Source organism: Cebus imitator, unplaced genomic scaffold, assembly GCF_001604975.1.
Source record: "Cebus imitator isolate Cc_AM_T3 unplaced genomic scaffold, Cebus_imitator-1.0 Scaffold79, whole genome shotgun sequence".
Lineage (NCBI taxonomy): Eukaryota > Metazoa > Chordata > Mammalia > Primates > Cebidae > Cebus > Cebus imitator.
The window spans coordinates 248,381-270,767 of record NW_016107394.1 but is presented as its reverse complement, the minus strand read 5'-3'; the positions used below and the strand labels follow the sequence as shown (position 1 = coordinate 270,767).

The 22,387-nt window shown below is 33.7% G+C and overlaps 2 protein-coding genes across 2 annotated transcripts; one reads left to right on the top strand and one right to left on the bottom strand.

Annotated features, from left to right (window-relative positions):
- The first annotated feature begins 5,185 nt into the window (after positions 1-5,185).
- On the top strand, positions 5,186-6,494 carry LOC108307439 (olfactory receptor 52E1). Its single transcript, XM_017532805.2, has one exon. The coding sequence runs from the start codon at positions 5,433-5,435 to the stop codon at positions 6,294-6,296; it is 864 nt and encodes a 287-aa protein (XP_017388294.2). The 5' UTR covers positions 5,186-5,432; the 3' UTR covers positions 6,297-6,494.
- Positions 6,495-11,386: 4,892 nt separating this feature from the next.
- LOC108307438 (olfactory receptor 52D1-like) lies at positions 11,387-21,320 on the bottom strand. Its single transcript, XM_017532804.2, has 2 exons — positions 21,287-21,320; positions 11,387-12,729 (listed from the first exon to the last, which is right to left on the bottom strand). Exon 2 carries the CDS (start codon positions 12,685-12,687, stop codon positions 11,713-11,715), a length of 975 nt encoding a protein of 324 aa, XP_017388293.1. The 5' UTR covers positions 12,688-12,729; positions 21,287-21,320; the 3' UTR covers positions 11,387-11,712.
- Between the last annotated feature and the right edge of the window lie 1,067 nt (positions 21,321-22,387).

Sequence of the window (22,387 nt, the reverse complement as noted above, 5' to 3'; positions counted from 1 at the left end):
ATGTCCTTTGCAGGGACATGAATGAAATTGTAAATCATCATTCTCAGCAAACTGATACAAGAACAGAAAAGCAAACACTGCATGTTCTCACTCATAGGTAGGTGTTGAACAGTGAGAACACATGGACACAGAGAGGGGAACATCACACACTGAAGCCTGCCGGGAGATAGAGGAGATAGAGGAGGGATAGCAGGGGGTGGGGGATTGAGGAAGGGTAACATTAGGAGAAATACCTCATGTAGATGACAGGGTGATGGATGCAGCAAACCACAATGGCACGTGTATACCTATGTAACAAACCTGCACGTTCTGCACATGTACCCCAGAACTTATAGTATAATTTAAAAAATATTTGGGAAAAAAGATAATTAGTAAACTTTCATCAACTTTCATAAAATTATTTTCGTAAAATTACATAATGTTGTGTTCAAGTACATACACACAAATTTTGTCACATAACCAATCATAAAAACAAATATGAAATTATTACCAGTCAATAAATATCAGAAAATGAAAAGTTTGCATAAATAGAGGATAAGAGTTTTCAAAAGCATATATCATGAATTATAGAAATAAATTATTAATAAAGGGAAAATATTTGAAAAAGTGACTAATAATTTTACTATTTAAACAAACATATAAAACTTCAGATTTATAGGGTAGTAGAGGATATCACCCACACGGTGATAGTAATTATAAGAATTAGAATCTCCACAGTGACACTAGATTTAGGAGATAACTAAAGCAATATTCACAACTACTTGCAGGTAAGCCTTACTGTGTGATACAGATTTCTAAATGTATGCAAATAATGAACTGCCTTAAAGGAACCATCCACCCTTTTTTTCATTTGTGTATGTTGTTATTCCCTCATCATCCAATTTGAGTACTTAAACAAAATAAAACACTCATTTTCTGTTTTTTTTTAAATAGATTTGTGATGTTTACTCAGTAGTAATTACTATAATTTTGTAAAACAAGGAATGAAAAGTCATGCAAATATATTTATGTATTATCAGGCAGTGTTTAAACATATAACTATTAATAATCTGACAATATGTTTGTTTGTTTTTTTGCTATACTTAGAAAATAAAGGTTACCAAACAACACAACAAGTAATTGACTTAAATACATCTCCTTGACTGAACTACTATCCATGGGCTACCCTGACTGCTGGCCACTATATCAGGATCTCCTGTGATGTACACATATTGGATGATGACACAATGAAATAAGTGTTTATGGACATCTAAGGATTTCCAATATGCTTATACCTGAGATTTTTATTCTCTAACACTTGTGCTTTTTCTTGACTATACCATGTATGCCTTAGCCTCAGTCTCTTTTCATTTGTTGTTCTCTCTGCCCGGAATACTTCCCCTGACCCTCTCCCAGATTCTACATGGCTTGCTCTCTTACCTCCTTGAAACCTTTACTTAAATGTCACATTCTTAATGTCAGTTCCCCTGACAATGTTATTTAGAAGTACCAACACTTAACTGTAATCATCCCTACCCCCACCTTGCACTTTATGTATCGACATAAATTGAAACACTTATTTTATTATTCTGTCTTGTTTTCCTCTTACTATAGAAAAGGACATTTTATCAGCTCTGTTTGTTAGTGTATCAGCTCTGTTTGTTAGTGTATCAGTTCTGTTTATTAGTACCTAAAACAATAGCTGATAATAGCAGATAGTGAATGCATATTTGTTGAATCATCAGTGAATGAACCATGAACCTGATTTATCCTTTTCAGTGACCAAGATCAGTCCCTATCACTCATGGGCAAACCTTCTAGAATGGAAACCTGGAAAGCTCAGCCCTGCAGCATTGCATGAACTCCTTCCCTCTCTATTGCTGTCTCCACAACAGTAACATGGGATAAAAAACTCATATGATGTTAGGAATAAAGGATACTAAAGCTTATTTAATATTTTTTCTCATTTTACAAGTTTCAAAAGTGAGATTAATAGGATAAAGCAAGCTGTACATTATTTTAGATAAGCAATCAGTAACAACAAATTATCTAGTCTCTGACCTCTGGATTTTCATCTCTGCTTTCCATTAGTGATGGAAAACCTGCAGAGGAATGACATAATAGATCTCAGTGGCTATAAAATTGAATGCATTTCAGTTATAGTGTGATTCTTTACTATGTAATGTCATTATTATACTCAATATAGTTGAGAGGTAGCTGTACGATAGTAAGAAGATATACAGAGATTTAATTTGGTCATTAGCCTATTATGGCGCATGGACTAGCACCACCCTCCTTCAGGTGTTGAGGACAAAGCACTCAGACCTGATACCAAGAAAACTGTTTAAAAATGTTTAAGGGTTTTATAAGATTTATACACACACACACACACACACACACACACACACACACACACATACATTTTCTAAAAATATTAATTTACCCTTGGAAATAAGATAATCCTATATGTCAGAATCTGTTCTCAAAATCAGGACATAGGTTGTCTATGTCCAGTAACATTCAACTTCCCATGAAAGAGTTAATACTAAGCTCAGAGCTTTGCAGGTCCCATTATCTCCAGGGTGTTCCAATACAGGATGTTGCAATGATCTCACTCTGGATGTTGTGACCACAGTACAAAACACCACCCTCCAGAGCAAATGGAATTCAGAATGTGAAGGGCGATTTGCTTACTTCTCCAGGAACCTTTCCTGGTAGGTAACATTTTGGAAGTACTGATTCTGATCTGTGGCTGAGAACAACAAAAAGAGCAGAAGGTGACAAAATAGGGGGAAGAACAGAAAACCTCCTCACTGAGGGAAATGGATAAGGGAGCTTACTGTAAGAATGTGTTGGCATAATTTCATATACACTTGAGCAACTACTACCTTCAGTTCTTTCTTATACATCTAACACAATCTCTGTGTGAAGCTCTTACTTCTTTTGACACTTTTGCCATTCTGTGCACTAGAGCTCTTCACTGCCATGCAACAATCTATAAGAGTTCCTTCTCTTCACATCTTCTGTCTATTTCTCACTGTTCTCTCTCCTTCAATTTCTTTTAAATTAATCTAAAGATTAGATTAATGGCCCCAGCCCAGGCCCATGTTTGACATGGTGAGAAAAACAATGTTCAAGTTACCTTAAACCATTAATAAATTACCCCCTCCAGTAAAACACGAACAAATTACATGCTACCTTTCTCCACCAGAAGTTAGTCTCGATCATTTTTCAATGGTGAAGTTTCCAAATGTATAATGCAATTTCTGTGTAAATGTCCAATGATAAGAATAATCATTTGCACTGGATTATATGCATTATACATGCTACCAAAATATTTATATGAAGATAAAGTGAGCACCAGGATTGAATGTCTTCTAAATTCTATAAAGGATTACCTGACAAGCTGCATAAGCAAGTTCATGATAGCTTTTTACTTTGTCATGTTCTTATCAATAGGATAACCAGTAACTGTAATACACTTTTGTGATGAGCGATTTTGAGTCAGAAATAACTTGCAAAATTCTTGCAATGTAGGTATTTTATTGTCATTTCATAGGGGAGGTGTCTTAGAGAAGAAAAATGATTTAATCAATATGACATGGCAATGAGAAACAATACTTGGACTCAATTCCTAGTGTTATTTTCTAAACATTATTTCATTTTCATATACTAGGCCCCGTTAAGATAGATAAATCAAACTCACAAAGAAGAAATCTGAATATAGAATTCTGTTGCATCTCCTTTACCTGTCTCCTCAATTCAACACCACATCTTGCATGTAGTCACCCCTGAGGAAATTAGAACAGTTTTCTAAATAGCTTTATTTTTTCTGAGAATTCCTTTATATTTCCCAATTTGTTTGTTTTGGAATAATTATCTTAACCCAATTTCCTTTTCTCTTTCCTATACCTGGATCAATGTCTACACTCTAGAGTTTCTTAAGAAATTTGTCCAAGACCCAAGCTGCAGTGCACCCTTCCAAGATATACACATGCACACGCACGCACACACATACAAACATTAGTGAAAGAGAAAGAGTTCTTGATCATATTGTGCTTAGTTTTATAAGGATGAGATTCATCATGTCAACACAATGTAGTGAGACAAATGCCAAACTCACTATCAAGAAATGATGTGTACAAATTGACACACTTTGCCTGACAACAATGTGATGTTTCATAAACTTGAATCTTAATGTTTCCATGTGTTCATGTTTGTAAATCTGTTTCTTTCTTGACAGTTGTTAGCAGAAAGACATTTAGAAATATTATCACTCATAGGCGGGTGTTGAACAATGAGAACACAGGGACACAGGGAGGGGAGCACTACACACTGGGGCCAGTTGGGGAGTAATAGGGGAGGGACGGTGGGGGGTGGGAAGTTGGGGAGAGATAGCAAGGGGAGAAATGCCAGATGTAGGTGATGGGGAGGAAGGCAGCAAATCACACTGCCACGTGTGTTCCTATGCAACAATTTTGCATGTTCTTCACATGTACCCCAAAACCTAAAATGCAATAAAATAAATAAATGGGGAAAAAATATTATCAGATCTGAAATGAAGAGGGATATGTGCATTCCATTGTAAGCAGACCCACAGCGAGATTATCTTGAGAGGATTATCCAGAGTAAGAGGTTTAATTAATGAAACCTCAAGGCATTGTTCCTCTCTAATATGGGCATCAGCAACAAAGGAGAATTTTTAACATGACTGTGGAATGAGAAATGGACTTGCAGACTTAAACAATGAAACAGCTGCACACATCCAAAATCATCTTAGAATGTACCAGCATGATACATTTGTGGTTTCTTTGAAGAGTGAATTATATAAGCTTGGTTCATAAATGTGAACTATAATGGGTCTAATCATATTTAAATCATGTGTCTAATTATTTGTTCATTATGTATATATTTATGAATTAAAAAGTTTGTCCATAAAATAATGTTAAATATTTTCAGGAGAATCTTTTGTGTATCTAAGGGAACAATTTCATCTCACCAATATTGTATAATTTTACATTGCTGATTTGTGTAACTGTTACAGCTGCTAACACTAACACCGTGTTGCATCAGGAAATACACCTTCTTTCGTTCATCTTTTGCAGTCAGTCTCAGCATATAAGCTCGTATGTAGATGGTAGATAACTAATGTTTGTTGAACTAAAATGTTGAATTTACTTGAATGGATCTAATGAAGTACATTGAAATCTTTGGGCCGCATATTACCATTAAATTGTACGTACTTTCAAGCCTCCATAATGCAGAAGTATGGTAGATATTAGTTTCACTAATTTCTGTTTTCTCTGTGCACTAAACAAGGATAAAACCACTCAATGAATAAGAGACATTTAGTATATGATATATAGACCCATCCTAGAAGGATGGCATTAAGGAATACCACTCTATTTCATCCTTACTCTTTCCTTCTCCTGTGAATTCTTGGGTTGGAAAATATGTATCTCTGGATTGGTTTTCTTTTCTTTGCTGTGTTCCTGACAGCTGTCCTTGGGAATATCACCATTCTTTTTGTGATTCAGACTGAGAGTAGTCTCCATCAGCCCATGTTCTACTTCCTGGCCATTCTGTCATCTATTGACCTGGGCCTGTCTACATCCACCATCCCTAAAATGCTTGGCATCTTCTGGTTTACCCTGCAAGAAATCTCCTTTGAAGGATGCATTACCCAAATGTTTTTCATCCACCTGTGCACTAGCATGGAATCAGCTGTGCTTGTGACCATGGCCTATGATCACAATGTGGCCATTTGTGACCCTCTTCGCTACACGTTGGTGCTGACAAACAAGATGGTGTCAGTTATAGCACTGGTCATTCTTCTGAGAACCTTCGCCTTTGCCATAACCTTTGTTCTACTCATCGTAAGGCTGCCATTCTGTGGACACCAAACTATTCCTCACACTTATTGTGAGCACATGGACATTGCCCGCCTGTCCTGTGCCAGCATCAGGACCAACATCATCTATGGCTTATGTGCCATCTGTATCCTGGTCCTTGACATCATAGCAATTGTCATTTCCTACGTACAGATTCTTCATGCTTTATTTCGACTCTGTTCATGTGGTGCACGACTCAAGGTAGTCAGCACCTGTGGCTCTCATGTGTGTGTCATGTTGAGTTTCTATACCCCTGCATTTTTCTCATTCATGACCCACAGGTTTGGTCAGAATATACCTCGCTTTGTCCACACCCTTCTGGCTAATTTCTATGTAGTCATTCCACCTGCTGTCAACCCTGTAATTTATGGTGTCAGAACAAAACAGATTAGGGCGCAAGTGCTGAAAATGTTTTCCAATAAATGAAACATAGCTCATTTATAAATATCAGATTGATTATTTTTCAATATCATAAATAATCATATTTACAATGAAAGTGGCACTAATTTTCTATGTCCAAAGTAAAAATCGAACATTTGGACAGTATTTAGGACCATCTTAGGGGAGGACTGAAAAATGTGATCATTTTGGCCAGTGCTACCCAGAGATTGAAAGTTAAGTTCATGTCAAATGGATAGATAAGAATGTTTTCTAACATTCCATTATTTGGAAATGATTCAGATACCTAATATGAAAGAATGTGAACACTTTGTTCTGCATCCTTTATGACTGAGCATATAATAGTCATAGTCAGTTTAAAGAAAATTCAAATGAAAAACCAGAAACAAGCAAACAAACAAAACACTATAAAGTCTTCTACATGCTGAGTTTAAAGAAAAATATTGAGTCATCCCAATGAGTGCTGGTTTTATACAATAAACATTGGAGGATTTTCCATATACCTGGATGATCAAAAATAATGTTATTTTTGTCTTTCTCATAATAATGTTGGACGTTATAAAATTGATAGTTAATATGATAGCCATGAAAAGAGCTGGAGGTCTCCCACCGTAAAAAGAATGGCAGAAACTTAGAAATCTTGGTAAATTTGTAGCCTTCTTTTGGAAGAAAAAAAAAAAAAGACATACTGTATTTTTTTTATTTGGTGGACAAGTTTTTATAAAATCTCACTTACTGATAGTTGTTTGAAAACAAACTGTTCTTTTCCAAACAATATTGTTTATGTGGGTTTTTTTTTTTTTTTGCCATCTCTTAGAGAAATTTTACTTTTATGGAATGTCAAAAGTCCAAGTGATGTTCTAAGTGTTTTTTGTTGTTATTGTTCTTTGTTTTAATGAAAGTTTAGTTTAATGTGATATAATTCAGTGCTCTTCAGGTCCATGTGACATTATTGACATCATAAGTAGAAAGATTCAAGAAAAAATGTGGTAATGAAGTTTGGAAAATATTTATTGCAAAACCTCTCAGTGTTTTTAATCAACAAATACTCATTTGAAACTTGAAGCCAAGATTGGTGTCAGGATTCTCTTTCTAGGCCATCCCATGACACATATTACCTAGAATGCACTTTAGAAAAAAAAAATGAAAATCGACCTATTGTTATTACAATGGAAAATATAATGTCAAATATTCTTAAGGGGGTATATGTATTCGTTAACAATACACCCAGAGCTTGAAAATCTATTAAAAAATCAGTTATACTGGTATTTATAAGCATTATAATTACACACTGTAATTATGTAATTATAGACTTTTCCTGGACACCAGTTGTGCGACTGAACTCGTCGTTTATCTATTCATTTATTCCGTCGTATTGATTCAGCCTCAATCTGAGGCTGACACCATGTTCCTGGGTCTTGGAGGTGAAAAGTTCTCAGCGAGTGATTCTGCCCCTCCCCAAGCTGCAGGAGACTTCCGATGATCCTGATTCATGCTGTGGTTACAGGATTTGTTTCTACTCCTTTCAGCAGCAATGGTCTTCACATATATGTACTGTGCCCCCAGCGGCTGAAGGCAATTGATCCTCAAGGAGGAGGAGAAAGAAGGAACTGGGTGAAGTGTGATTACCAACCTTTGTTGCTGCTATTTCCCTCTACCAGGTCTGTTCCACGATGAAGGCTTTTTCAGGCAGTCCTGCCTCCAGTCTTTCTCACAATTACCTGGTAGAAGTCTAGGGAGGATAACCTGAGTGGGAATGAATTTCCTATTTTATATTCTCACATAAATTTACACTTCACTTTAAGCAATTTGCTTTAAAATTTTGGTAAATCCTTTTTGCTGGCTTTTGTAGAATCTGACAGCCTCCCCTAACAAGCTAGGGATCATGTTCCATTTTTCTTGAAGTTGCCTATCTTCTTTTAGATTAGAATTAGTTGGTTGCTCTGTGATTTTAACTATTTGATCAGTCCAAGAAAATTGTGAGTATTTTTTATTGTATGCTTTTTTTTGCAACAAAATTTTGAGAGCAGTGGTCTTCCAATGTATACATGCTAAATAAAAAGAAGAAGCCCTGGTGGAAATTTTAAAGAATACTGTAGCATTTATGTACAATGGCATCTGTAACCATTGGCAACATCCTATAACCTATTTTTCCAAGGCTGGGTTGTGAACCAGTGAATCATAGATATTAGGATGATTGTTGAAAAGCAGAAGTTATGGAAACCACCACTGAAATTTTGAATCTGATTGCCTTAGAGTAGATCCAAGCAATGTCTTATTTTTAAGAGGCTTCAAACATTCTAAATTTTAAGAACTATCATTCCAGAAAGTTTAAAGTTGATTAATAATGATCAGTTGACTGTCAAAAAGAAATATTAGGAAGATCTTTAGAAAGAGAAGTAGTTACTTGCAGAGTTGGCCATCCCAAAGCTGAATGCCACTGCCTATATTCCTCTATACACACACACATACACACACACACACACACACACACACACCCCTCTGACTTGGCCTAACCCACAGCAAATTTTGTTTTTACTTACCTGATATACCTGATGTCTTATATTCGGGAACTATTACCATTCTTATATAGTATAGTGGGTAAGAAAGTAAATCTAGTGTCAAACACCTTAGGTTCAAATCCTGGCTTCACCTTTACTATCTCCACAATTGTGGAAAAATCAACTAATTTATCTGTGTCTCTGTTTTTTATTTGTAAAATAAGCATATCAATATTAGAAACCTTGTCAGTTTGCAGCAGGAATTACTGAGGTTAAGGGATCTAAAAATTCAGAATTGACTAGTGGAATGCCGGCACCATATAAATGTTATATGTTATACTGAAAAGAACTTTCTATGTGTTTGAATCAACTTTATCAAACTGTTGGAGCAAAATGTTTCCCCACACTCTTTATTTTCAAGTTATAAATCCCATCCGTTCTCTACACCCTGATTCAATATGTGCAAGGGAGAATAATAAGAATACTGAGAAAGGTAATAGATTTGCAAATTTGGCAAGAATAAACTAAGTATGTTTAATTAAGTGCCCCTTCCCTCAAACACACACACCTTTTCGGTACTAGGGCTTTCTAAAGAAGTTATATGTGTTTCCTCATGCTCCACCATGTGGTAAGTGTTCCCGTTCTTATGAGAAATATATGCCTAATTCTGGGGTTCAGTTACAGTGTTCACTGGCTCTCAACCCAAACAAAGTCCTTTACAATAATTTTAATCACTAAGAAGTATTATATCTTGGATTCATCTTTCATCAATTTATTTTATCTCAATTTCTTTAGAAATCATATGGGAAAGAAAGGTTATATTTTTGTGTGTCCACCATTGAGATCCTGCAACTGATTACAAACCTCGCCTTAAATATCATTGTATTTCCAGCGAATTCTAGTTAGTAATTAAACATTGACTAAATGAATCTAAAATGAGGGTAGTCATGGAAGATGGTATGAACAGTAGTAACAATTTGGCACTTGAGTCTGTGAGCAGCTGTGTTCCTGAAAGCCCCGTTCAATGACATTCAGTTGTTTATGAAATAGTTGTGAGATTACAGAAAAGTTATTTCTTTAGAGCTAGACAGACTTCAAATCCCAGATTCTCTATTCAGTAACCCACCAAATATGAGTGTGCCAAGCTACTTATTATCTGGATTTTTATGAAAATTAACCCCCCAAAGTATTGAAAGGGTTAAGTGATTATGCATACAGAACATACAGTAAAAAACTTTGAACCTGCTTAATAAATATCTATTCTCTTCAAAATTTGTAGCTTGAGGGGTGAAGTACTTGACTAAAATATTTTTACAGTGGTCAATTACTAATAATCAGTTTCTCCTTCTCTAGTTTACATGAAAAGACTCTCATACAGTATGTAGACTTTTGTCTGTGTTGTATCACTCTATGCCTGTAAGATTATCCATGTGAAATTGCATACACCAAAAAAAAAGCAAGATTTAATAGCATTCACAGAGAAAACATAATTACCTACAAATTCATGATACTTTGGCACACTATACACTGATTAAGAGCAAAGATACATTTCAGAAGATTATAGATAATGACTTCAAAAGGCTAAGAGAATGTAATAACTGAAAGTAGAATTATGTAGCTAGAAAAATTTCATTTAGGAATGAGGGTAAAATAAAGAAAACCTTAGATGAACATATAACAGAAAAGTGATCACCAAAAGACTCTCAAGAAAGTGCTGTATTGTATACTTGAGAAAGCACTTCAGTCAAGAATGAACTGTGGCAAACAACAAAAAAAGTAAATCTTATGATAAGACATACATGGTCAAAGAAAGATCTATGATTATATATCATGTCAATTTTAAAAGTCTCTTACTATTATTATTTTTGTCTCTAATTATTCCCCATGAATTTTTTGCTTTGTTTTGAGAAAATAACATTTTCATAGAGTTCTCCCTTAGTAATAGATCCGTCTCAACATAATGATGTCATAACTTTTATATACCTTAGCCAAAAAGCCTGCTATGATTGAAATAAGCAACACAATTCTGGACATCATAAGGAAGGATAATAGGCATTATATAAAAATATTTCTTCCTTTTGAAACTTTTTGACGTATCTGTACACAGAATAGTGAATATGTAATATATTTTTAGATCTGAAGAAAATATCATGAGAATATAAAATATGTAGAGTCATATAATTTAAGTAGCCAAATGTTGTGGCTGATAAGCTCAAAGTGAATATTTTATGTTATATGTAAAATACATGATCTTGATATTGTCAATGTTTAAGATTTCAGAGAGAGATGCTAGGCTTTTATCAGTTGAAAACATTAAAACATTTTGATTGACACATGAAAAATGAATAAAATTTATCATTATACATTTTGTTAAGCAAATTTAATTGGTCATCATAAATCAGAAAGAGTTGATAATAAAGTAAGATTTCCTTTAAAAAGGAGAAAGGGGAAACAATGTAGGAATAAGTTGAAAAATAATTGCAGCATTTTAGAATAAACTCCAAAGTGCTGTCGAAATAATCCAAAAAAAGACACAGTTCAAAGTCAGATTTTCTCGTAGCCTCCTCTTCATTTTTTTTCCCTTTCCTCTGCCTCATGACCCAAACTCTCCTCTTCTTTTATTAATCTGGTTTCCTAAGACGTTCAGATTGATATCTTCTATAATGGCAAGATTCAGATGGTTATATGCCAATTGAAACTTTGAAATACACTGTGTGACAGTCATATTATTCAAATTATTAACTTCAAACAGTCTAACAAGATTTAAATGTCAAGTAATCCCTGTACTTGGTAATCTAATGTACATAGACAATCTATAATTATATCTGTTTAACAATTATGTTTGAATAAGTTACTTTCCACAGAAATATCTTAGCTGTCTGATTATTAAATGAGTGCCTTAATAGAAAGATCTTACATTCGAAGATAATGCAAAGTTTTGTTCAGTTATCTCTCACCAGCAAAAATGATTCAGTTAGAGGCTTTGAAAAACTGAAAACTTTAAAGAACCTGTCCCATATCCTTTTTGTCCTTACCCCATAGATAATGGGGTTTACCCTGGGTGGGACAAGAAGATAGATGTTGGCCACAAATATGTGAACATGGGGAGCCACATGGTGCCCAAACCTGTGGGTGAGAAAAGAGAAGGCTGGAGTATAGAACACTAAGATGACACAGACATGGGAGCCACAGGTGCCCAAAGATTTGAGTAGGGCATTTTTGGTTGGGAGCTGGAAAATGGTGTGGAGTATGAGGACATAAGAGCAAATGATCAATATAAAGTCCACCCCGCCAGTAAGGAAGGTAACAATGAGGCCATAGGCTCTGCAAATTTTTTTCTCCACACAGGCAATCCTGATGAGGGCCATGAACTCACAGTAGGTGTGATGATAAATGATATGGGTTCTGCAGTAGGGAAGCCAACGTAATAGGAAAGGGTGAGGACTGAGAAGTGCTATGCCCCTGAGTACAATAGCTAGGCCCATTCTCCCAATTACAGCGTGTGTCAGAATAGCTGAATGTCTTAATGGATTACAAATGGCCATGTATCGGTCAAAGGCCATGGCCAGGAAGAAGCCAGATTCCATGGTAGAGCATGAGTGAATCAGGAACACTTGAGTGAGGCAGGCTTCAAAGCGGATCTCTCCATCATGGAACCAGAAGAGACTGAGAAGTTTGGGCACAGCTGTAGAACACACAACATCAGCTACAGCCAGCATGCAGGGGAAGAGGTACATGGGCTCGTGGAGACTGGGCTCTGTCTTGATGATAAACAAAAGAGAGCAGTTTCCCAGTAGGGCCAACAGGTAGACCACACAAAAGGGGATGGAGATCCAGATGTGAGCAGCTTCCAGCCCAGGAATGCCAATAAGAATAAAGGTTGATGGATGGGCATCGGTCTTATTGTATGTTGACATAACAAGGGTCAAATATTTTTACTTTCTCTTCATAAATTTTTCCTCAAAAGCAAACAAAATAATAACATATTTTAAAATCTGGTAAGTTAAGAAAGTTAAAGTACAGAGAACTGTAGGCTGTGAAGAAATTACAATGCCTGTAAATATTTAGAAAGAAAGTATTTAATTATCTGAAAGTCATATATTATTACAGAGTTACTCTACCTCAAAAAGGGCACTGTTAGAACAACATTTTGAAAGTCATCTTCTCTAACAGCCAGTTCTTTTTGTTTATGTGTTTGTTTTGTTTTCTTCTTTTTAGAAACACAATTGATAATATTCATCAGACACTCTCTTTACTGTTATAGGTGTTTGTAGTGTATAGGGTCTTTATGATTAGGAAAAATAAATAATCCTTAAGTCAGAGTACAAAGTAGTCTGGTTTGGAATATGTATAGCAGACTGGACTTCAATGTTGAATTAAAATTATGAAACATAATTTAGCTTCTTAATCTGTTTTAAATTTCATATCAAAAGTCACTGTTTAATTTGGCTATTTGACTTTCAGTGTCTATAAGCATAGGTATTGTCTTGTAAACATAAAGACAGCTACATGTGTCAAGGAAGCTTTGGAAAGTCTAAGGAATGTTATTTCTGAATTAGGACATATACTGGAAAAAACAGGGGTGTAGAAAAAAATAAGATTATTAAATATTTATGTAATAATATAATAAGTAAGATTTCTAAGGTAGTCACTGATTATGACAGGTATTTTTCTGAGAACATTTTATATATTAACTCATATAAATTTTATTTACCTTTTTAGATAAGGAGAGTTTAAGTAACTTGTATAAAGTTACATAGCTGGTAAGTGATAGGCCTAGTTTCCAGCTCAGACACTGACTCTGGAACCCTTATTTATTCTAAGAACATTTTACATTTCATTCTTAATTTTTTAAATATATCCAATGCTTTTTCAGGTGCATGTTGTCTAATTTTCATGTATTTATACAGTTTCCAAAGTTTCTTTTTATTAATTTCTAATTTTATTCCATTATGATGTAAGTGCATACTTGATATCTACTTGAGTATATAACTTAATATGGTTTTAATTTTTAAAGTAACTATTGAGATTTGTTTTGTTACCTAATATATGGTCGATGCTAGGGACATATGAGGGTTCCATAGTGATGAATTGCCATAATTAAGTGACAGTCTATATTTGTGAATATAGAGAGGATGGGAATGATTCTATATACAACATTAGAAAATACAATCATCATTAATTTGAATATGACTACTTGAAAGCTCTTTCTCTCACCATTTTAAAATTCCGTAAAGAAGCTTGCTCAAATAAAGCTTTTCTTTTATTAGTTAACCCTTCCCCAATGCACTTATACAGAGAAAAAGAGCTCTAACCTGAAGAAGAAAATTAACGTAACCAGATTTTCTCCATGTTACACTGTTTTAATAAAAATCAGATTTATGGTCCGGGCGCGGTGGCTCACGCCTATAATCCCAGCACTTTGGGAGGCCGAGGCGGGTGGATCACGAGGTCAAGAGATTGAGACCATCCTGGTCAACACGTGAAACCCCGTCTCTACTAAAAATACAAAAATTAGCTGGGCATGGTGGCCCGTGCCTGTAATCCCAGCTACTCAGGAGGCTGAGGCGGGAGAATTGCTTGAACCCAGGAGGCGGAGGTTGCCGTGAGCCACGATCGCGCCATTGCACTCCAGCCTGGGTAACAAGACCAAAATTCCGTCTCAAAAAAAAAAAAAAAATTTATGTATATACCCCTTGGACTAATGCATCTTAATGTATTTCCCCTTTTTGCCCTATAAACGCTTGGTGTGCTTTTACCTGTATTTGTGGTTCCATCGGCATGCTAATATTCTTTATTCACTTTCATCTTCACTCTTTCTATTTAACCTTCCCTTTACACAATTTAGATACATTTCCCCAATGGGAAATAGGTACAGAAGTTAGAGAAAGAAATATTAACAAAGATATTAATGCAAATATCCAAATACTTAAAATAGGTCTTGTTCTTGCTTGCAATCAGGAAATTAAAAACTGAAATGAATATGACACAAATTATACACTGTATTTAACAAATAAAATATCAAGATTGATTATACTAAGAGTTAATGAAGTTTGAGTTATAAAGAAACTCTTAAGAACAATTGGTAGGAGTGTAAATTGACACAAATTTTACAGGAAGATTTGTAGTAACCATTATTATTATTAAAAATCATATTTCTGGCTAAACTAATTGACATCTTAGGTAATATTTTTACATATGCATATAGAAATATATACAGTGATTCTCATTGGAAAACTTCCCGTAATAGAATAAATATTTAATTACTCAAAATATTCACAAAGAAAATAATAGTTAAAATGATAATTCAAAGAAAAGAGAGAGAGTGAGAGACAAAAAAATCAAGTCAAATATGAGGGAGTCTCCTAGATTTTTAGCTGATTTCTCAGCAGAAACTTCACAGGCAGGGAGAGAATGGGATGGTATATTTGAAGGGATGGAAGAAAAAAAAGACAGCTAAAAAGACTACATGGCAAATCTATCCTTCAGGAATGAAAGAGAAATCATGTATTTCAGAGACAAGCAAAATCTTAGAAAATTTATCCCTGGACAAGTCCTATAAGAACTACTTAAGGAGTCCTGGATCTGGAAGTAAAAGATAATATCTACCATCATGAAAACACACACAAGTATAAAAATCAATGGTAGAGCAAATACACAAGTGAATGAGTAAATAACCAAACATTATTAGCCCAGAAAACCACCAAACTGCCGAGTTAAACAGTAAGAGATGAAGAAAGAAACAAAGGCTATAAAAACAATCAGAAACAATAAAATTACTGAGTGAGTCCTCACCTATCAATAACAACCTTGAATGTAAGTGATCTAAATCCCCCTCCAAAAATATAAAATGGATAAATAGATAAAAAGTAAAATCAAACTATGCTAACTACAAGAAACTTACTTTACCTATGTATGCAGATAAACTGAAAGTGAAAAGATGGAAAAACATATTCCACACAAACAAAACCAAAAGTATATGGTAGTACCTGTACTTAGAAAAAATAGGTTTTAGTCAAAAAAGCATAAAAGAGACAAAGAAAGTATTTATATTATAATAAGAAGACCAATTGAGTTAGAGGATATGACAAACATATTTACATACATATGTATGCATATATATATGTATACTCAACACCAGAGCATCCAGATATATAAAGGACATATTACTAAAGATAAAGAGAGATATAGACACCAATGTAATAATAGCTGGAGATTTCAGTAACCTGCTGTCAGGAATGGAGAGATCATAGAGACAGAAATCAACAAAGAAACAATGAACTTAAACCAAATGTACCAAAAATTTCATCCAGCAGAAGCAGAATAGATATTATTTTCTTCAGCACATGGAAGAGTCCCTAGCATAGACCATACATTAGGTAAAAAAACAAATCTCAATAGTCATTTTAAAAATTAAAATCATATTAAGTTATATGCTGAAGTAGATATCAAGGATGCACTTAGATCATAATGGAATAAAATTAGAAATTAATAAAAAGAAACTTGGAAACTGTATAAATACATGAAAATTAGGCAACATGCACATGAAAAGCCTTTGGGTACATAAAAAATTAAGAATGAAATGTAAAATGTTCTTAGAATAAATAAAAATAGAATATGTACACATATAGAAATAGAAAATATAATAGAATGCACATAGAATAGAAACTAGAAAAATATACTGAAACCTATGGTTTATAGCAAAAGCAGTTCTAAGAGGGAAGTTTATAGGAATATACACCAACATCAAAAAAAGAAAGATTTCAAATAAACCACCTAATCATGCACCTCAAGATCTAGAAAAGCAAGACAGAAGCAAACCAAAAAATAGTAAACGAAAATAATTAATAAAGATTATAGAAGAACTAAACAAAATAGAGATAAAACAAATATAAAGATAAATAAAACAAAAACATTTTATTAAGAAAAAATAGGCAAACCATTAATTAGAGCACAAAGAAAGAAAGAAAAAAACAAGACCCAAATAAACTCAGAAACAAAAATAGGAGACATTGCAACTAGTAACACAGAAATACAAATAACCACTACAGATTATGATAAATAACTATACACCAACCAATGGGAAAACCTTAAGAAAACTGATAAATTCCTAGACATATATAACCAATTAAGACGGAACTATGAAGATATAGAAAACCTAAAGTGGCCAGTAATGAGTAACAAGTCTGAATCAGTAATAAAAAGACCCAACAAAGAAAAACCCAGGACCAATGGCTTTTTTTGCAAAATTATTCCAAACTCCTAAATAACTAACACTATTTCTTCTCTATTTCAAAAAATTAAGGAGTTCTTTCTAATCATTCAATGAAGCCAGTATTAGTATGATTTCAAAATCAGACAAAGATACAACAACAAAAGGAAAACAATAGGCCAATAACCTTGAAGAATATAGCTCTAAAATTCCTTAACAAAATATTATCAAATGGAATCCAACAGCACATCAAAAGATAATACACCATGATCAAGTGGCATTTGTCCTAAGAATATAAAAATCATTTGACATAAGCAAATCAATAAGTATAATCCATCAAGTCAAGAGAATAAAGGAAAATAAAAAACCCTGTGATGATCTCAACAGACACAGGAAAAGCATTTCATAAAACTCAATATCCGTTATAAAACACTGATGAGAAACATTGAATAAGACATACAAAAATAAAATGGAAGGAAATCTTATGCTCAGGAATTGGAAGAATTACTATTAGTAAAATGATTATAATATCCACGGCAATCTACAGATTCAATACAATTCCTATGATGACATCAATTTCTTCACAGAATTTTTTTAAAAACAAAATCCATATGTAGCCACAGAAGACCGTAAAAAGTCAAGAAACCACTGAGAAAAAGGAACAAAACTAGAGACATTAGACTACCTGGCTTCAAAATAATCTACAAAATTATAGTAACAAAATCAGCGTGGTAATGGCACAAAAACAAATCCATAGACCAATGGAACAGAATAGAGAACCCAGAAATAAACCCATATGTCTATAGCCAACTTATTTTCCACAATGATGGCAAGAACAAATACTGGACAAAGGACATCCTCTTTAATAAATGATGTTGGATATAACTGGATATCTATATGCAGAATATTAAGAGTAGATCTTTATCTTTCATTATTACAAAATTTAACTCAAACTGAATTAAGGATTCAAGTATAATGCTTGAAACTATACAACTATGAGAATAAAACATAAGAGGAATCTTTCAGAACATTGGTCTCGGCAAAGATTTTATGGCTAAGACTACAAAAATACAGGTAACAAAACAAAAATAGGCAAATGGGACTAGAACTAAAAATCTTCTGCATAGCAAAGGAAACAATCATCAGGGTGAAGATAAAACTTGTAGGATGAGAGGAAATATTTGCAAACTATTTATCCAACAAGGGACTAATATACTGAATAAGGAACTCAAATGACTTAACAGGATAAAAAAGTCTGATTTAAAAAGGGGCAAAACATCTGAATAGACATTTCTCAAAAGAAGACATACAAATGAATAATAAGTATATGAAAAAATGTTAAACACCACTAATCATCAGAGAAGGGTAAATCAAAACTACAATGAGATATCATTTCACCCTGTTAGAATGACAATTTCCCGAAAGAAAAATCATAACAAATGATGGCAAGAATGTGGAGGAAAGGGAACTCTTACACAATGTTTGTAGGAATGTAAATTAGTACAGCCATTATGGAAAAGAGTACAGGTGTTTATCAAAACATTAAAACTAGAACCACCATATGATCCAGCAATTCCAGCAGTGGTTATTTATCCAAAGGAAATAAAATCACTGTAAAGAAAAGACATCTGCACACCCATGTTTATTGCAGCACTATTCACAGTAGTCAAGATATGGGATTAATCTAAATGTCCATCAACAGATGTAGGGATAATAAAAATGTGGTATACATACACAATGGAATATTATTCAGCCATAAAAAAACAATACAATTCTGTCATTATGGTATCATAGATGAACCTGGAGGGCATTGTAAGTCAGGCACAGAAAAATAAATACTACATGTTCTCACTCAAGTGGTAGCCAAATAATAAAAGGAGACTTCATAAAAGTAGAGAATAGAATTATGGTTATTACAGGCTGGGAAAGATGGGGGAATGGAAAGATAAGGAGAGGCTTGTTAACGGATACAAAATTACAACAATATAAGGGGAAAAAGTACTAGTGTTCTATAGCACAGTAGGGTCAATATAGTTAGCAAAACCTTAAAAGCTAGAAAATAGGATTTTAAATGTTCTCGGCACAAAGAAGTAATAAATATTTGAGATGATGAATATCCTAATTTGATCATTACACATTGTAAACAAGTACCAAAGTAGCATCATGTATTTTATAAATATATACAATTATTACATGTAAAGTAAAAATAAAAGAAAAAAAATGTTAAAAGATATATGTACTTTTATATTATACTCAGCAGCACTTAAAATTAATATGGCATATTTATATAAATACGTAAAAGCTATTCAAATAAAAAATGAGCAGAAATTAAATTGTTTTGATTAATACTGAAATATACAAAAAATTTAAACCTTCCCATATATGTATTGTATTTCATCGCATTTGGACTGAAAATTTTATAAACTCAAAAAAATCTAAAACAATACATATCCAATTTAGTAGGCATGTAAAATGAGTGATAAATGAAAATGAGTAGAGAGTACAATTTAGATATATAACCATGGTTTGACTTATTTAACAGTGAGTGTATTCAATTTATTCATGTATTACTTAGACTATTTAGTGTAAGTATACAAACAATGCAAAGTTGTCATTGCATTTATTAAAAAAATACAAACTAGGACTTTACAAATAGGATATGGACTCCCTTTTTTTGTAAAATATTCATTTTTTCCCTAAACATTAAAAATACCTTTCTCCGTATCTCTCTGCATAAATAACTGGTTACCTACTCAATTTAAGAAAGTGATCACGGTGTGTCTTTGTTTTTCATAATATTTTTCACACATAATATCCCTTCATAAGCTGAGTGTGGTGTCGTGAACCTATAGTATCAGCTACTCAGAAGCCAAGGTAGGAGGATAACTTGAGCCCAGGAGTTCGATGCTACAATGAGTTATGTTTGCATCACTTGCACTGCAGCCTGGGAGACAGAGTGAGATCCTGTCCTAAAACAAACAAACAAACAAACAAACAAACAAAAAACATTAAAATTAAAACCTTAATAATTGTAATCAGAATTGTAGAAAACTCTCCTCCCATATCAAATTCTCTGAGATTATTATTCTAACTATCTCAAGCCATCTTTAAAACCCCTCCTTGGTGTTCCTGTGATATTTACGCTTACCCATCTTCTATATTTTGTCACACTGTATTCTGTATTTCTACATACCCATCTTCCTTATAATCCTGAAAATTTTCATTTGGCAGAAATAATGTCTTCCCATATATTGGCTTGTTGTTCCACTAAATGAATAAAGAAAAGGAGAAAAGTTAAAGGTAAGGAATTATAATTATTTTCTGGTAAATTTTTTTATATAATTTGAAGACAACTGGTTTGAAATTACTTTGAATGTATATAAATTTATTATAGTCTACACTAATCCCAAACACTGTATTGCATTAGCAATTTTCTGATTATCATATTAAGTTTTGAGACATGCTTAGGGATCAGCCTCCAACAAAATTTAATTGTCAGCATTTTATTCCTAGTTTAACTACAAAATGGACAAAATGAGGAAATAAAGGGGAAAAAAGTCACATATGCTTTTGAGGAGGAATAATTTAATGGATTATGATGTCTCTGGTTATATCTTACATCCTGTATCCATCTCTTTATAAAAATAATGTAAAACAACATGAATTGCTAATAACCACTATGTTAGTTGCACTGACATTATCACCTAAGGAAGGTTTTGGGTGGGTAATCATATTTATGACACAAATAAGAAAATAAGCTAAGAATGTTCAATTAGTTTGCTCAAAGCTATTCTATGAATTTATGGAGCTGGAATTTGAACCCAAGGATAGATACCAAGTTTGTGAACTTTACATTAAGACTTAGAAGATGTATACCCACAGTGTTTGTAAATGTAAAATGACATAATGCATTGCTGAGTGCTTTCAGCAGCAGGAAACATTGCTCTTATATAGTGGATTTCTAAAGCTTGTTCAGAATATAGAGCTGATACATCTACACTTCCATTATTTTCTTCTTCAGCCTTCATTTGATGCACTGAACTAAGTAGAAGAGCCCATACACAAAATTCTAAATGAAAGTTACAGTCTGGTCCCAACTCATAACAAAGTAGAGATACCACTGCTTGTGATACAGATGCACCCCCTTCCAAGCCCACAAGCCCAAACAGTAGCTGCTGACCCAAGAAATCTTACACAAGCCTGTTTTTCAGAGGCTATCTGCTCTGACTATGGACGTGAAACCTTCCATCAGCCTATTGTAGATCCGGCTTTTGACATCAAAGAGCAAGTGACCACTACTTTACTTCACTAGCGGTCTTGTGCATATCAGGATGAAAATCTACCTGGACCGAGGAAGGCACATTTTCTCTTATGACTTACAGCTTTTCCAAATCAGCTCAGTTATAAATAGTTTTCAGGTGTCTAAGGCCCCATGGTCCTGGTGCGGTGATGGCCTCCCTATGGTGTCAGAGAAAGAAGCCTTTGGGGGTTGAAGATTTGAGTTCAGATAACTCTTTAGAGCTAATACCTTAATAAGAGGACAATTAAGGAGGTGGAAACACTGGGTCCTCAAGTTTCTCTGGGGACTGTCTCTCAGCAGGATTGCCTGAATGCCAGAATTGTTGGTTCTTAAAAATATCATATGTATATATTGAGAAAAGAAAGATGATGTCTCAGTTCTTTGTTTTAAATAATGCCTTTCTATTTTGAATAAAGTATTAAAATACTAGCATCATTCATGTTACATTAAGTTTAATTTTATTTCATAATTTTTATATTTATATTATCTAAAGTATTTAAAACATATTAGACTTTACAAGTTTGTTATATAATTCAAGTTTTTTTGCAATATATACTTTATTTCTTTCATGATCATAATAAATGTTATAGAAATTAATTGTATGAACATGTCAGAATATAATTTTCAGCTGAGGTCAAACAAGGAAGCACTGATTTCTAGTTTCAGCTTTTATACTGCTAACAAATGTCCTTTTTTAATTTAGTGCAAACTTTTCCTCATGTTTTCCTTCTTCTTGGGGATCCCACTATTTAAGTGGCCCTGAAGTATAATGCTGAAGTACTATCAAGTGTTTCTAAGTGCAAGAAGTCATCATGTGCCTTATAGAAAAAGTAACTTTGCTAGATGAGCTTCATCCAAAAATGAGTTATAGTGCTGTTGGTTGTGAGTTCAAAGCTGATGAACAACAATACAGTTGCCTTTAGAACAGAAGGAAGTTTAGCTGTACATGAAGTCATTTTGGAAAAAGTTTCAGTAGCTTTTACGGTATATGATAAAGGTACAAAAAAATATGTGTTAAATAAAGCTTATGAGAAGCCATTGTTTTGAACTGAGCTCCTAAACTAGGTCCCAACAGACCAAACCAAAATGGAGTCATCTGTGCTGG

Coding starts and splice junctions, on each gene's coding strand:
- LOC108307439 (XM_017532805.2), top strand. CDS start 5,433: ATGTATCTCTGGATTGGTTTTCTTTTCTTTGCTGTGTTCCTGACAGCT.
- LOC108307438 (XM_017532804.2), bottom strand. CDS start 12,687: ATGTCAACATACAATAAGACCGATGCCCATCCATCAACCTTTATTCTT.